General features: G+C 40.7%; 1 protein-coding gene across 2 annotated transcripts in view; it reads right to left on the bottom strand.

Annotated features, from left to right (window-relative positions):
• Positions 1-2,382: 2,382 nt before the first annotated feature.
• Positions 2,383-17,004, bottom strand: part of LOC310964943 (rho GTPase-activating protein 6-like) — a gene marked incomplete at its 5' end in the record, with an annotated part of 73,554 nt that continues 58,932 nt past the window's right edge. For both annotated transcript variants that reach the window (XM_083938276.1, XM_083938277.1), the window contains 11 exons: positions 2,383-6,227; positions 6,620-6,703; positions 6,800-7,050; positions 7,163-7,254; positions 8,599-8,778; positions 11,681-11,829; positions 11,939-12,089; positions 14,015-14,070; positions 14,192-14,387; positions 14,476-14,604; positions 14,740-14,888. In XM_083938276.1, the coding sequence (XP_083794402.1) occupies positions 5,674-6,227; positions 6,620-6,703; positions 6,800-7,050; positions 7,163-7,254; positions 8,599-8,778; positions 11,681-11,829; positions 11,939-12,089; positions 14,015-14,070; positions 14,192-14,387; positions 14,476-14,604; positions 14,740-14,888 (1,991 nt within the window). In that variant the 3' untranslated portion in view covers positions 2,383-5,673. The remainder of the gene's footprint in view (positions 6,228-6,619; positions 6,704-6,799; positions 7,051-7,162; positions 7,255-8,598; positions 8,779-11,680; positions 11,830-11,938; positions 12,090-14,014; positions 14,071-14,191; positions 14,388-14,475; positions 14,605-14,739; positions 14,889-17,004) is intronic.

The following is a 17,004-nucleotide window of genomic DNA, read 5'->3' as shown; positions in this document are numbered from 1 at the left end:
CTGGTGGAGGAGCCTTCATCACTGAATCTCCTCTTCCTATCTCCTACCTCTTCTTCTTCTTCTTCTTGATCTCTTCTTGAAGCCAAAAGCTGCCAAAATAATGGAGACAAGACACACACATACAGAAGCAGAAGAAGAAGACACTGAGTAGTTCTTTGAAATATAAGAGTTTGTGTTTCCCCCCTTTGGTTTAGAAATAAAAAACCGCATCCATTTGTTGTTCAAAATGAGAAATACTTTTTCATTTCACAATGAAAAATGCCTCAAACTAGTGTTCCATATATCTTTTTATGAAAAGAAAACCTGATTATTTAGTGCACTGTGTTTAAGCAAGGGAATTAGAGAGAGAGAGAGCTATATGAATCCTTGAGTGACCACTAAGGGGAAGATTACACAACTGTAACCAAACACCGTACAAACAATAATGGTAAGCCACCCACTGGCAAAAAAATCTCCCAACTATCCCCAAACCAGCTTTACTCTGTAGTGGCAGGCACACCAGGATTTTTCATTCATTTTCAAACTAGAAAACTGAAGTAATTGAAGTAATGATTGTATTTGCACTGCCAACTGAAGATAGCTGATGCTGACACTTGCTTTGTTAGGTAAAAAATGAGGGAAACCACCATTAACTAACAAATGAAAGGACCAGTGTGTAGGATTTAGGAGGGGTCATAATTATGTTTTGAATCACCTGAAACTAAGAATTGTTGTTTTCCTTTACGTCATATCTACACAGGGAGTGGGTGCTCTTCCACCATAGTCCACCATATTGTGCGGCCATGTTTCTACATTAAATGTCACCTGCTCTTGATCATTCATGTAAGGTTACCGTATGGTTCTCGTACACACTTGGAAAAGGAAGGGTCAGATGAAGGGTTTGCCTGCAATCTGAAACCTCACCACCAGATAGCACTAAATCCTACGCACTGGTCCTTTAACCACAGCTGTGTCATATATATTCTTTGAGGTTGTGCAGCACTGAACACTTGTTTACATGTATGGCTGTGAGGGAGTATGCAATAAATAATGCAGCGCGCATGTGATCTAAGTGACTATGAAGCCATCTGATCGATGATGGACAGGTTGGTTCCAGGATGTGAGAATAAATCTAATATGTTACTGCATGTATGGCATGTATGACAAATCAAATCAGGAAAATCACAAGTGAAATTAATACTGTTAACGATTGCCCTTGTATTGCGCATGCCCTGACTGTTGAGACCTCCACCTACTATAACATACTATTCTATAACCAACTGTAGGGCTATTATAACATAATACATTTGTACATATAACATACTGTAACTCAGTAATTGTAGTAATTTCCCAGAGATTTTCTATGGGGTTTAGATCTGGACTCTGGGTCAGCCAATTCATTGTTTCAGTATTCTTAGCTTGGTGTATGTTAGATGTACATTTTTACATACTTTACATACCATACTGCAGAGGTGCCCAATCCTGCTCCTGGAGAGCTACTGCCCTGCATGTTTTAGGTTTCTACCTGCTCCAACACACCCGACTCTAATAATGCAGGATTGGGCACCCCTGCCATACTGTATATGAGAAAAGACCTTACTATAATAGGCCTTCCATCCAATGGCAGATTATATACTGTACAAGAACAATATACTATGTTGTAGTATATGTAAGAGTTCATGCCTGTTGTCCTATACCATGAGTTTTTGGGCTATATAGAGTTTAACTAATACCTGGAGCCAGCATTCCCATCCCATAAGGTTCTTATGTAATGGAAAAAGTCAATGATCCTGTAAATAGGACAGACCTTAGATACAAAATGGCAACCTCTATACCACTCAGCTCATAGAACCCCAGCTACGAGCCAGAAAGCTAGCACTAACGTCATGCTAGCAAGGTTCAAAGTTAATTACATTGTGTACGGTTGACAAACAGAACATATAATTAGGAAGTTTAACAACAAGACAAGGACTATGTGGTGCGGTGGTTAGCGGTGTGGTGGATAGCATGGTTGCCTCACAGCAAGAGGGTTCCTCGTTCGAAACCCGGCAGGGGCCCTTCTGTATGGAGTTTGCATGTGTTAGGTTAATTGATGACTCTAAATTGCCCGGAGGTGTGAATGGTTGTCTGTCTCTGTTTGTCTCTATGTGCCCTGTGATAGACTGACGTCCTGTCCAGGGTGTACCCCGCCTTACACCCGCAGTCAGCTGGGATCAGCTCCAGCCCCCCCACCCCCACGTGACCCGGATGTCCCTAAATCAATATCAAGACGGGATCAATTATTTCCCCAAAGCATTGACTTGAACAGAAGGTATAAACTTTATCATATTTAATTCCATTGTAGCATATTCATGATGACACACAGTACAAAAGCAATTACCAGATATTCCATTACAACTTGGACCCAGTAAACCCCACCAAAAATATCAACAATAAAACACCATAACACTAAGTTTCTCTTAGTTTCATAGTGAAGTCAACGATACAAACACGGTCTTGGTTTGGGGAGACAAAGCTAGGACCATAAGGATTATTCCCTCTCTTTTTCTCTTTTTTTTTCTCCTTGAATAATAATTGTTATATTGTATCTATAGATTACAACACTCAACAGAAAATGAAGTAATACAAAAAAGAAAATTACAAAATATGAACCTTGAGCAATGCATGGAGAAACAACTTTTAAGAGCAAGACCTATGGCACGTTTATTTCCTCACGAGGATTAACACATTTTCACAAAAAAGTGCTTATAATCACAAGCTAATCGATTCTAAACTGAGCATGGGTGGATCCCATGGTAACAGTGAACTGTGGGAAGCAGCAACATGCGAGTACACATGGTCTGACGATAGATGGCACCATGAGCCTTACCACAATTCTTTCACTTGTGAGGCTCCTTTCCATTGACTCCTCAAAGTCACATACGAGTGACACGCAAATCAAAGACATCGAATTATACATAATGTGTCTCCAGATTTAATGCTGACTTCAAATGAGCAAACCATAACATGAAAAAATGTGAAATATTTGCCGGCAAATACTCACTCGACTGACATTTGAGAGGATTTGAACGGGTTGGTTGTGGACGTATTCAAAAAGGATTTTTCCCCTCCCATCTGAATTAGCAACAATACTGGAATTGAAATAACAAACGATTAGCACCTCAGTTGCACTGCAGAATCATTTAATCGTTGTGAATTTTAACAATTCCTAGAAAAATGACCTCTTTAGACAGGCAATGATTGAACTCAGTTAGAATATTCAGTCTAGCATGCGAGGTATAATAACATGGTTCAGTCAGAACCACTGCCGTTGATATCATCATATTATCTTGTGTTCCTATGAAGCGTTATTGTCAAGCTGCTTTTTAAAGTTTTTGATCATGTTATGATTGGAATTTCACACAAGTATTTACATTGAACCTCCAGATTGTAAAGCATATTTGCTGTGATGTAACCACATTAAGGTTGAGTAATACATTCCAATAATTCTCAATGTTGGACCAAATGGACAGAATTTGCTATATAGAATATTTGCACTGAGAAAACATTTTAGACATACTGTACCTTGCATTTCAGTGATTATCCCTAAAGGCCTTTGCACAGCAAGTCTGTATTTGTCGCCCGAAACCGTTGCATGTTTAAAAATGAAAGAATATGACCCCAAGTTGTGTCAATCACATTAACGTACTGACTCTGAAACGTTTGTCAGTCAAAGTTTTCCTAACAGCTTCAATTTTCTGCGGGGTTTTTCCGCATCCCAGAAACACCAGCATCCAAAATTCAATCTGATAAGCAGGGAAAAGCACTTTACAAAAGTAAAGAATACAGGGGTGCAGAATTTAGAGATGAATTGTGGCAGGTGATTGCAGAACAGCTTGGAATCAGCGATGGTACTAATCACAAAACTAAGAATTCACCAACCAGAGACCATCTTGCAGCGATGCCAAATCAGACCAGAGGCGTAAAGTAGAGGTGCCCCGGCCCCCTCCCTTCTTTCTACTCCCCTACCTCTGACACCCTTGCTCAGATCACACCCATTTCCAAACTCAACCTTCATTTTGTTCTCAACTACACACAAGCCAAGTTTCGTGACTGTATCTTGCAAAGTTGGGACACTGTGGTGATGACAAAAGAAAAGCGAGAGATTGTGCTATAGGCAGCTAAACGATAGCTTCTTGCTAATGTCATTGATTCAATATCTATGTTTGAGACTAGCACTCATTGCACTTACTTAATTAATTAAATTGCTAGCAGGCCTAGACTTTTAATAAAATGCAACCGAATCATCATATCAACATCGATCATCAAAAAATACAGACTTGGTGTGCAGAGGCCTTCACCCTGGTTCTAATTTATACTACTACATTGTCGTATTTGTTTGCACACACTGATCTTTAAAAACATTTTCAATATTAATTACATGGATGACTGAGACTTCATCTTGCTTTATCGTAATTTGTTTGAACATCACAATTCAGTCATTTCATGGATATGAAATATCATCCTGATGATGAAGTCATGTGTGTGCCTTGATCCTCCTGACTCGTATACGTGTATGCTGAAATTCCTGACAAAAGGTGCCAATGTCATAAGCTATCGAGTCTTTTCCCAAAATGAACAGCCGGATGAAATGAACACAACTGTACGATAAATATCCTGAAGTAAAAAAAGAGACTTTGGCAAATAGTTCCTGTCGTGCAGCAGGTGGCAAGAACACATATAAGCAAACTTACAGCCGAGTGCTTTATAATTAAGCATTTTTCCATAAGTGAGGCATTCTACATTCAATATTAGACAAATAACAGCAGTCTGACAAATACAAACATTTAGACTACCAGTTAAACGGCTGACTTACTTTTAGTAGATTGGCAAATTCTATTCTTTACATGTAAATATATACACACACACACAAACACACACACACGCATACACACACATACACATACACACACACACACATATATATATATATATATATATATGGTTTATGTATGTTTGTATATACACAAACATATACACAAACATAATCTGATGTTGAAAAGTAACATTTGATCTTTTTAGACACGTGTGGCATAACTACATTACTAGTACGCTCACAAAAAATTATACATTTAGCAGCAATTACTAATGGGTACATCTTGGTGTCTGTATGGTAAAAAAAAAGTGTTTGTTTTTTTAAATCTAAAAACAATGAAATGAAAATAAACAAATGTTTTCCTACTGTTCTCCATTGAGATATGAAGACTGAACTCACTCGGAATAAAAGAATATGATTGTGGTGTCATTCTGAGGAGTTGTGAAAGGATAGTTTTTTTGAGGTATTTCTGGTGGATATTTTTTTAATGCTCGTGATGTCATTGTGGACAAAAACATATGGGCTAGGAACAAAAGTAACTTTTTAACATCCATTTTTAAACAAGAAATACTAGTGGCTCTTGGATGTAAAAGTCTGTATAAGGCAGCAGCTGCACACGTAAACAACAACACCATTGCGCTAGGATGCGGGAGAAGCACAGAGTGTACATGGGAAGGATGATATCCATGGATCCATGAAAGGATGAAAGGCCGGCTGAGAGAAAATGAAAGTAAGGTAGGTATAAGGAGTGATTGTCTTTGGAGGGGTTTGAGCATGCCATCAGTTGGCCAGCAGAGCAGAATATCTACAGAGATTAAGCTGGAGTTCATGGGCTGAGATCACACCAGCGTCTCAGGCAGTGCGTCTGCATTGTCCGAGGACAGCAGCTGCCAGATCTGCCACCGGTCCCTCTGCCAGTCCTGCCATTCCGCACTATGAGGCACCATTTGGTTCTCTGTCATTGAGGCTGAGTTACTCTGCACTCCACTCAGCCTCATGTGCTGCAGAGGGGGCCGCTGAGCTGTTGCGAGCTGAGGCGAACTTTGGGAGCCAGCCAGTCGATGATGGGCAGTATAAGGGGGAGGGAAGCGCCTGTCGTCAAGCACAGAAGGGCCGCCATCACCGGCGTTCGACCCATGTCCAGTTGCTGGATTGAGGCCTTGCCTGCTGTTGAGGTGCGACGCCACAGTCGGGTTGGCGTTGAGCTGGAGGCGCGATTGTCCTGACTCCATGTGAGGGCCAGTGCACACTCTGGTGACCGGGGGGTGAGGTCTGCACTCTGCGACACCAGGCGCTGTCTGAGTCCGTTGCTGCTGCCTGCCATCGCTGTGGAGTCCGTCGAGACCTTCCTGTGAGCTGCGGGAGCTTCCTTCTGACATGTTGCCATGGGAACCTAGAAACAGATCATCAACTACATCAGTGGAAATAATAATAGTTCAATGAATAACAAGGGATACACACATCAATAGTTGGTGCTTTACATAAAAAAATGTACAAAGAAATGGTTTGATTGACAAACCTTTTGGCAGGCCTTATTGTGTCTTCAATGTAAAAGATGGAGAAATAAATATTTTGTTTATGCAAGGTTAATTAAACTACATCCTACTTTGAATTATTTGTCCTGAATTAAATACATTAGCCGCAGAACTAATAGGAAAACAACAGAACTCTGAAACAGCAGTGATCTTTTAGAATTAATTTAAAATGCTCCGCAAGTTTTGGTTTCTCTCTGATAGTTAATAACCAGGTCCACATGTCAAGGACTCACTGATCTGGCTCTTTTACCTGTGAATGCTTGGTCCTTGAGTGTTGGTTTCAGAGTAGTGTGCCATGTCCCCCAAATGTTAGCATGCTCCTCTGATAAAGCGTCTGAAGGAAGCAAAAAAAGGTCAAATTGCTCTCCATACTCAACAAAAAGCTTTTGAAACAACTGTCACTGAGAGTCATAAGCGCTATACAGTTTACCTTTGGTACCCCAAGTGTCAGCCCCAGGCTCTCTGCTCCAGCCGGCTACCTGCCCCACCAGAGTGTACTGTTCTGGGACACGGAAGAGCTGCTCACTGGCGGGGCTTCCTGGCTCCCCTCTCCTCTCGCTCAGGACTGGGGAGTTGTTGTCATAAGGGGACACCTCCCCACTGGAAACCTTGTTGGAGTCGCTAGAGGAATGGCGCTCGCTTAGGGTGAAGGGCTCCTCTGACTGCAACAGGTCGGGACTCCTGTTGTTAATTAGAAACAAAAAAAAAGGATGAAACAGGCAAAGGCAGGCAGAGAAATACAGAATACCACATGCATGTGAACTCCTCATGTGTTTACATTTGCGAAACTCACTGTGATGCCTTTCTCCTCAGAAGGTAGTCCACCACATCTGGATCCGTCTCCAGCAGATTCATCAAAACCTCATTTTGCAGATCGGGAGGCACCTAAAAAATATGTTAACTATTAAAACAATTTGAGTGAAATGAATGAATACAGAACATGTTTCTTCTACTCCTATGCCTGTTTTAGATCATACCTACACAGTTAAGCTGTTAAGCTGCTTAAACTATTTTACAACACATTTATTATTGTTTATCATAACATAAATTGAATTAACCTGAATGTGTTATATTAAAGGTCCCATATTATACTCATATATCAGGTTCATACATCTACTAGCACTTGTTTACGTGTTTTGATGTTCAAAAAAACATGCCTGTCTCTTTAAGACCCCCTCCCAATAAAGCAAAGTCTGCTCTTACAACACTTTTGGCATCTGTGCTCTCGGCATCTCTGCACCATCACAACTAGTGTATAATAGTTGTGACATCACAACCACACTGAAGTCCTGACAACTTGTTTAAAGGCACAGTTTCTGAATACAGACTATATGCATTTCTCTGTGGATTGAGCGTTTTGAGACTTTCATTGTATTTATATATATATACAAAGACATGGTATCGCACTTTTGACAATATGGGTCCTTTAAGGTTATTGGCTCAATGTTATGCTCATAAAATACATGGATTATAGTTTAGAACATCCACTGTCTGTCTCTGAATGATTCTCAACGTTAAATGCTTGGAAAATATGACATAAGCGGGTTACTAAACAACTTTCAGATGCATTCATTGAACTTCAGCCGTCTACAAATCTGTTTTTACTCACCTAGAATGAGAAAGTCAGTCCCAATTCACTATACGCGATTAATAGCTCTTCGTTGGCTTACTACAGGAATGTAAGCCTTAGGGGAACGGCAGTGGCAGATTACAAAACATTACGGTGTTAGTTTTCGGACCTGAAATGACCTGAAACGCCTGTCTGGGAAAGTGATGAGGCGGTAATCCGTGCATGAAGACTTTTATTTTGGAAATAACAAGTGTAAGTATCTCAGTTAAAAGTTCTCGTTATTGTTCTATGTTATTGTCAGCTAACTGGCAAGAGTTTACTTTCTTTATACATTTACTCACAAGAATTCAGGTATGATTTTGACCAAAAAACACTCCTCATCCATCTGTCATCCCGCACTCTGTTTGTTTTTTCTCACTTCCTTTATTGACTCTGTTTCTATCTCTTCTATCGCTCCACTAAACTGGGTAGAGCTTTATTTTCATTAACCATTGTTTGCTAAGCCAGGAGGGATTGTCTTCCTTTAAGCCTACAGGGGAATGTGAAAGGGGAAAGTGTGCATGAGTGAATATAAAACTGTGTGTTTAGAGGAGGTGTGGAAGAATGAAATGAGGAAGCGAGGATGAATGTTAGAGAAGCACACATGCTCAATGACTGACCATGAAAAGGGTTTGGTAGCTGGCAATCATCCTCTGCAGCACAGCGATGACGGCTGTGCTCTCCTCAGCCCTGGCCGAGCTCTGGACGCTGAACTCCTTGTCTGAGCTCTTTTGTTTGTGGAGCAGGTTGGGGCCAAAGATGGTGGCCAGGTTCAGTGATGTCATCTTGTTCCCTGTGATCTGTATTTGGAGAAACAAATGGCATTTTTGAAAAGAACTTACTTCCATCATCATGTTTAAAGGTCCCATATTACCCTCATTTTCCAGTATAAACAATTTTGGGCTTCTACTGGAACATGTTTAAATGCTTTAATGTTCAAAAAACAAACTATTTTTCTCATGCTGTCTGTTTGAATATACCTATATTCTCCCTCAGTCTGAAACACTCAGTTTTAGCACCTGTCTCTTTAAGACAACTCCCCAAAAACGCCCAGTCTGCTCTGATTGGTCAGTGTTTCCGGGTCTTCCTTATCTGTGCTCTCAGTGTCTCTTTGACATCATTGCAGCCAGGAAATGACTGTTACAGCATGTCACGACACTTTCTACTTCTCTATGTTAGTAACTTGAGACATCTCAACCATACACAAGTCCTGATGGCTCGTTTTAAGGCACAGCTTCTGAATACAGACTGTGTGCATTTCTTTGTGGATTGAGAATTTTGATGCTTTCACAAGCACCTTGACCTTTTTTATAATGATAAAAAAAAACATGGAAATTTCACTTTTTACAATATGAGTATTTGAAGTTATTTCAAAATAAAAGTATATTTATACAAAGAATGATGCAAAAAAATACTGTAATGTCATCATCTAGATGCACGCTTGTTATGTCAATATCTAATACCTGATTATATTTACCACTGTTTGAATGGAGGGTCGATGATGATCAAAGACAAAGAAATGACGTGTGTGCACAGTGAGAGAAAAGCAAAATGTACGAGTGTGCATCTTCTGGAGAATCACAGAACACACAATAAGACTACAAAGAGTCTACAAAGCCATGCTAATGGCTCTGTGAGGCTGTAGTGCCTGAAAACTACTGCAGAAATGACATCACACTGCTTTGCTGTAAATACACGGTCCTTGGAGACATTTCCTCTTCTCCCACTCTTCTCCCCCTTTTCTCCTTCAGTTCCTATTGACCCACTCTCCATCCTTTCATGTTGATTATCTCACTTCTCCCTCTACCGTTTTGTGTCTCGTCACATGCCTCCTTTCTGTTTTTGCCACCTAGCAAAAGATGGTCTAAGGGTGTATGACAACTCAATCTGTTTCTGCTATGGCTTAGTGATGGTGTGCATCCTGTGACGCAATTAGCTACAAAAGTTACAAGTCCCAACTTTTTTTGGGAGAGAAATTCATTTTTCTGCTTCTATCCCAGTTCCCTCCCTTCCCACTCCCAGCCCCAAAGGAGAGACGAGAGCCACAAGCAGCCAAAAGTATTGATGTGTTGTTCTCGCCGAGTGTGAAATGCTCCCACTTCCTGTCACGATCTCAGATACAGATACTGGAGCCATGGAGTCGTGAGGGGAAAAAAGAACACACACAAACATGCCAAAACACACTTTCTGCTTCTCTCTCCCACTTGAACAACACACACTCCCTTGCAAAAAAAGTGGTGAGATTCATACCCACACACATGCAGAGACACTAAAACAAACTTTTTCGCCTGACGTACACATGCATGAGTACATAATCTGGGAATAAAAGAAGGCTAAAGGGAGTGTGGGAGTTTGGGACTGGGAAAGAACCGTGTGTGATATAGTTTAAACTGATCATGATGTCACTTCCTCTTTGCCCCTTGTGTCTACTGTATTAATACAGCATATAAAAACAACTGTTTTAGTTCAGTCTATGAAGGTTATTATTTTTAAAGCCCTTTAACATCTTCTGTAGATCAAATAAAGCATACTGAGTTTTCTTCTTCTTTGTCAAAACCATGGTGACTATGTTACCCACAATACAACTCAGAAATTTGAGTGATCAAATGCAATTTATCAGATTTTAAAAAGCTCCCTCTCATAAAATGCTTTCTACAACTTTTTTTCACATATGTGGAAGTGCTCCCTAAGACCTGAGCCACATAAACTGATTCCTATCATTTCTTGGGTAATTTCCTCCCAACGAGGTGGAAGCACAACAAAATGCTTATAAGCTGCTCATAAGCTGTTTACACGTGACTGAAAGCAGCTACATTGGGATAGTTTGGATATATTATTTTATTTGTTTATTTTTTATTGTTTTCTACTTAAAGGGGAACACTACCTAAATTTAAAAATTTAAGTCTGGAGCTGCTCCATAGGCAATAAATGTGAAACTGATTTTGAATTTGATTGTTAGCACTTTAGTCCTGGATTTGGAAGAGAGTTGTTCATTTTTCTGGCCTCCCTCCACTGGCTTCCCATCCGCTTTAGGATTGATTTTAAAGTGTTATTAATTGTTTTTAAGATTTTAACTGGTCTGGCTCCTCTATATCTGACTGAACTCATACAAGTCCATAATCCAACTAGAGATCTACGGTCATCTAGTGAGTTGTTGCTAGATGTACCTAGATCAAAATTTAAGACTAAGGGTGATCTTGCATTCTCAGTGGCTGCTCCTAAACCCTGGAACTGCCTGCCATTACATGTTAAAGATACGGGACTCATGGAGAGCTTTAAGTGTGCTTTAAAAACACTTTTTTTCTCATTGGCCTTCAGACCCATAGGGACTTCAAATCCAGCCTAGTTATTGTTTAAAATGTCTATGTGCATTTAACATAGTATTGCACTGCTGTTTATGACTACTGTAGCCACGCACGTATGCATATGTGTATGTATGCGCATATGTTTGTATATTTGCAGGTGCTACGTGCATTTGTGTGTAAGTAGGTTTCTTGTACATGCGTTCTTTTTGTTTTAGTCCCTGTGAAGCACTTTGGATGACTGTTACAGGTCTTTTTAACCGGCTATATAAATAAGAAAAAATAATGTTTACTCATATTTTTGGACTTACTTAGACCATATGAATGACATGTATGAATTTTGAACATAGGCGTTGTTCCGCTTTAATTCTTTTAATTCTTTTTTTTGAGTGGCGCTCACCTCCTGCCCGTCTTTGTCCTGCCGGTCATGGGCGTGGTCGGCCACATTGGACAGAAACTCCAGAAGGCGGTGGAGAGTATCACTGTTGCATGCTGGGAGCAGGTAGATCAGTAGCTGACTGACATTTTGCTGCTCATCTGGATCCAACACTGCAATACAATTTAGGAGGGATTGGGTTAAAAGGCGAAAAAAGAGAAACAGAGGGAAGAAACAAAAGGGGGTCAGGCACATAGAGAAGAAAGGGACGATAAAACATACATGTGGTGTTGATAAAGGCCGTGTAGAGCTCCTTGGTCAGAAGAGGGTCGGGCATGTCCCTGAGGAACTCCTTCAGCAGAGCGGCCACGTCGTGAACGCTGTGTTCTTCGTCCAGCTGGACATCAACGCCGCGATCGAACTCTTCACGTAGCTGAGGGTTAGGACAAAAAGAAAAAGAAAGGGCAAAGGGGTTAAAGAGGAAGAGGGGCATTCAGAAACATCCTCCACACATAACAATGGACATTATATTCTATGTAGTGCACTCATTTCCTGTTGGTCCTCCTGGTGGACTCCTGCCTTCAAACTAGTTTTACCAGTACACATTCACACAGTTAATCTCTGGGATCTAACCTTTGGATGACTTCCAGAGAATAAGTCAGCCATGATGATAGGGGTCATCTGTATAGCAGTTTCACTTCACAGTTTTCACACTCGCAAATTAAGCTAATACATACTAATTTAACAAGGAGACAATGGTGGCAAAAGCATAACTGTTGACACTGGATTGTATCAACACAGACCAGTGCAGATGGCCAAATGGATATTTATACTTGTCACACATAATATACAGATGTGTGAATACTAACCTTTTAATGTAATGAGTTTATAATAAAGATGAGGTGTTATAAACAAGGGTGGAACGGTCCATCTAACCATAATGAACACATTGTTACTTATTACTTACATATTATTTAAATTACAGTATGGGAACCACAGAGCTTTTAAATGGTAAGAACGGGCCTTCTGTTCTTTAAAGGGGGCATATGCTCATTTTCAGGTTCATTCTTGTACTTTGAGTTTCAACTAGAATATGTTTACATGGTTGATTGTTCAAAAAACACAATATTTTTCTCATACTGTCTGTCTCAAAATACCTGAATTCACCCTCTGTCTGAAACGCTCCATTTGAGCACCTGTCTCTTTAAGAACCCCTTCCAAAATAGCCCAGTCTGCTCTGATTGGTCAGTGTTTTCAGGGCTGCGCTCTCTGCGTCTCTGCACCATTATTGCAGCTGGGGAATGACTGTAATGGCACAGTAGCTAGTAGCTTTTCTACCTCACACTACGGTATATACAGTATGTATTCTATATTTGTGACATCACAACCATACAAGTCCTAACAGCTTGTTTGAAGGCACAGTTTCTGAGTTTTTAAATGCTGTTCAGTAAGCTACCACAAAGTGACAACTTGCAGGGATGCTGCACGAATAATTTAGAAACTATGTACTGTATTTATTAGGTGGAATACAGCAGATCAATTTATCAAAAAATAACTTTACATTTAAGGAATTGATTATGGAAAAATTCCAAGAAAAATTGAATATACTGCCTGCTCCTTTTACCTGTCAGTCTTATAATTTTATGAAAATGGAATAATTCAAGAGAACATTGATCTGAAGGTCAAATAATTGTGCTTGTGCCTGCTTGTGAATGAAGAACCTCCCCCCCCCCCTCAATAAACACTAAGTGTCTCTAGTTCCATGTAAGTGCTACAAGTGCAAAAAAAGTGTTATAAAAACATGCAACAGAAAAGATTGTGTAAAAATGATGCTGCCCACACTGACTGACCCAGCTAGCTTGACCCTGATTTACGTACCCTTTTGCTGTGTATTCACTGGAGTTAAAGTCGATAGTTAATGAAAGGTGTGGGAGTAGGTAGAACAACTTTCAACATTGTGTGTGTTGAGCTGGTAAGAATATATTTCGCTTGAATAACAAATACAGCATTAGAACCAGATCTGTTGGATTAGCGTGTATGCATTTCTTATGGAACATTCAAAAAGTATGTATTTGTACATGAGTTCTTGGGTTACCATCTAGACCAGGGGTGGGCAATTCTGGTCCTGGAGGGCCACTGTCCTGCATGTTTTAGGTTTCTCTATGCTCCAACACACCTGATTCTAATTATTTTCTGTTATCAAGCAGCTGATGCTTGTCACAGTTTGATTATTGTTAGACTCAGCTGTGTTAGGGTAGGGAGAAACCTAAAACATGCAGGACAGTGGCCCTCCAGGACCGGAATTGCCCAGCGCTGATCTAGACAATAAGGAGTGTCCGTGAATACTCAAACACCGACCTGTCGGACCCTCTTCTTGGAGCTTCCCACTCGAAAGATCCCCACAGTCTGCAAACCTGAGTGGAGAAGGGAAAAAAAACTCAGAAAAGAACAATAGCTGTCTCTAGCACCTGTCGTAGCAGTAACAGAAGATGAAGGAACATATATGTTGGCGACAGTCGTTAAGTTGCTGCTCACCGTTCTTCTCAATGTGCTGGCAGCAGCTGTCGACCACCCGGGGCACCTGACGGTAGATGGGATTGAGGCTCAGCCTTTTGTCCCGGTGCTTCTCCTTTTTACTCGGCGTTTCAGCCGGCAGAGAGAGCTGCAGAGCCTCGAGCAGACGGGACTGGTTGTCGTCCAGGTCTGTGATCGAGTCCACTGACATGCCTCCCTGCAGGATAATCGTGCATTTCATTCAGACAAGTTCAAATAACACCTGATCCCCATGTCTGAAGCTAAAACTTCTTATTTTGTCTCACCCTCCTGCGTGCTCGGGGTGCAGCCTCAGGCGTGTTGGGTGACGTTGACTCATTGGCTGTCTCCGATGTTGAACTCAAAGAGGAGTTACTGCTGGATAACTCCTTATTGGAGGGCCGCTTGGTGGCAAACTGAAGGAGAGACCAAGAGTTAGATTTGTCTTTTCCTTACAATTAGGACTATTTTTCTTATTCTATTAAGATGATATCTTCCCTTAAATAAAATAAATTATTTCAACCCAAGGAGAGGAAGTTAAACTGATAGACCTGTAAAATGGAAGAGACGAGGTCGGAGGAGTCCTTGTGTTCCTCACGCTGTGGAGGGTCCTGACGATAGCCGTCCTGTCGCTGCCTGTGTGTTCTGTCATTGGCGATGACCTGGGAGAGCCCTATACTGAAGGCCTGGGGCATGCATTCTTGGGGGGATGAAACAGAGGAGAGGGAGGAAAATAAATGCAGGGAAGAAAGGGGATGAGGGCAAAAAGATGACACACAGAGTTAGCTATAAAGAAAAATGATCAACTTCCAAAAATAGCTTGTTTACTCTGAGAACATCAAACACATCTCCAATTAAACGTGTTACTTCTGCGATAAAAGCCCAACAACACATGTTTACTATGTCAGTTAAAAGTCTTATAGCACAACTACAGTACATCTGTTTTCCAAAATAAGACATCACAGAGAGAAAGCTGGAAAATCTGGCTATGACAGACCACTAATTGTAGTGCCGTTAAACCAAAATAACACATCTTTGATTATTCTCATCCACATTATCCTCCATGTAGGTCATTTTTTCAAGCTGCTCAGCAATGACATATGTATGTAACAGCTAGATCTTATCCCTTTGTGTCTATTTGTTCTTAATATGTGCGGCAGAATGCTGTTTGTTTTGGCAAGTTGCAACATTTTGAATTGAGCACATTTTTACAAGAATTTGGTGAGGCAAAACCAAAGCAATTCATTTGGGACTTTTTAAATTGTAGGGGGTGCGAGTTCTTGAAGATCACCGCACTCACTTCAGGGAGAAATGATGTCATACTAGTCCATCACAGGCTATATATTCCAATAAGCAGAATCCCAAAGCCCGAGCCAACAGCTGAGGAAAAAAATCAGTCCAGCTGCTCGGCATTCCACAACCACAAGTGGAGAGCTGTGTTCACGAACAACATGACCACTAACACTGTGACACAATGAATTTGCTCTGCAGCCTCACAGCGTTAACCAGGCTTATGTAACCCCCACTCACACATTTGCGCGCGCGCACACACACACACACACACACACACACACACACACACACACACACACACACACACACACACACACACACACACACACACACACACACACACACACACACACACACACACACACACACACACACACAACCTGGATCAAATAATGTACTCTAACGTAATGCAAAGAACTTCACAGGGCATCCACAGCCAGACCACATTTATCAAGCCATGTCAGATTTTCATAAATCTACATTTTCCAGGCCTACAGCTTCAGTCTTGGTTTTCAGCACTCTTTTTTTTTTGTTAACAATTTCTTATTCACGTCCATGCAGTATGTTTGTTCTAGCTGGATGTGTAAGTCCATCACAGGACAATTCTATGAAAGTGCAAAAAAGAGTTGTAAATCTCAATTAAAAACTCCCCCGTAGAGTACTCAAAGCAGATTATAACTTTTAAAGCCTTATTTGCAATTCTAGTTTGACTGCGGTCTGGTCACAGCAGCTCAGATTTCTGTGGCTGCATCAAAGAAGCCAGCATTCTCCTTCTCTCTCGGTTTCTCTTTTTGCGAAAGGCTGCTTCAAAGTGAAATGCAGGGCTGGTATTCAGGCACCCTGGGAGAAAATTTTACTTAAAATCCATTTGGCAGGTGAGACCACAGGTACATCTGCAGTGGAGGGGAAACCCACCTACACCCTGACTCCGAGCTCTACCCTGAACATAAATGTTACATATAGAACTCACAGTCCTAAAATGCATGTTGCCATTGACAATATCAGGTTCCGGGTGGCAAGTGCCTTTTTTCTTCCCCAGACAACACAGCTGTGACATACTGTAGCAGCCTCGTCATCACTCCAATATAAAACTCAACAGCTGTTTCTCATACTTTCTCATACATATCAGAGCAGTAAGTAATGCTAATTACAAGGGTGAGATAGATAGCACTGACAAAAAGTGCAATTTTTAAAACGTATTGCTCCAAAATATAAGTAAACTACTGTATATATACATATTCATATACCATATACTATATACTATATATAAACTATTTTTTCATTACTGACTGAGTTTTTGGAGTCAGATCCTTCTTAATGTTTATGAACACTTAGTCTAGCTCATTTACTTAAGTCATTCTATGTGGCTTTACTTTAAGCGGCTGCATTCATTAGAAGTAATTATCATTATGTTCTCATTTCTACCACATTAGTCATTTATGTGGCAACACTGCAAACTGCAGGCAAAAATCAGCACTGTGTATTTTTGACATTTCCATCCTATTTATTGTAAACTAGACCTT

Source organism: Echiichthys vipera (assembly GCF_963691815.1).
Source record: "Echiichthys vipera genome assembly, chromosome: 23".
In the NCBI taxonomy this organism is placed as follows: domain Eukaryota; kingdom Metazoa; phylum Chordata; class Actinopteri; order Perciformes; family Trachinidae; genus Echiichthys; species Echiichthys vipera.
The sequence above is the reverse complement of the archived record's forward strand: the minus strand, read 5'-3'. Positions and strand labels throughout refer to the sequence as shown.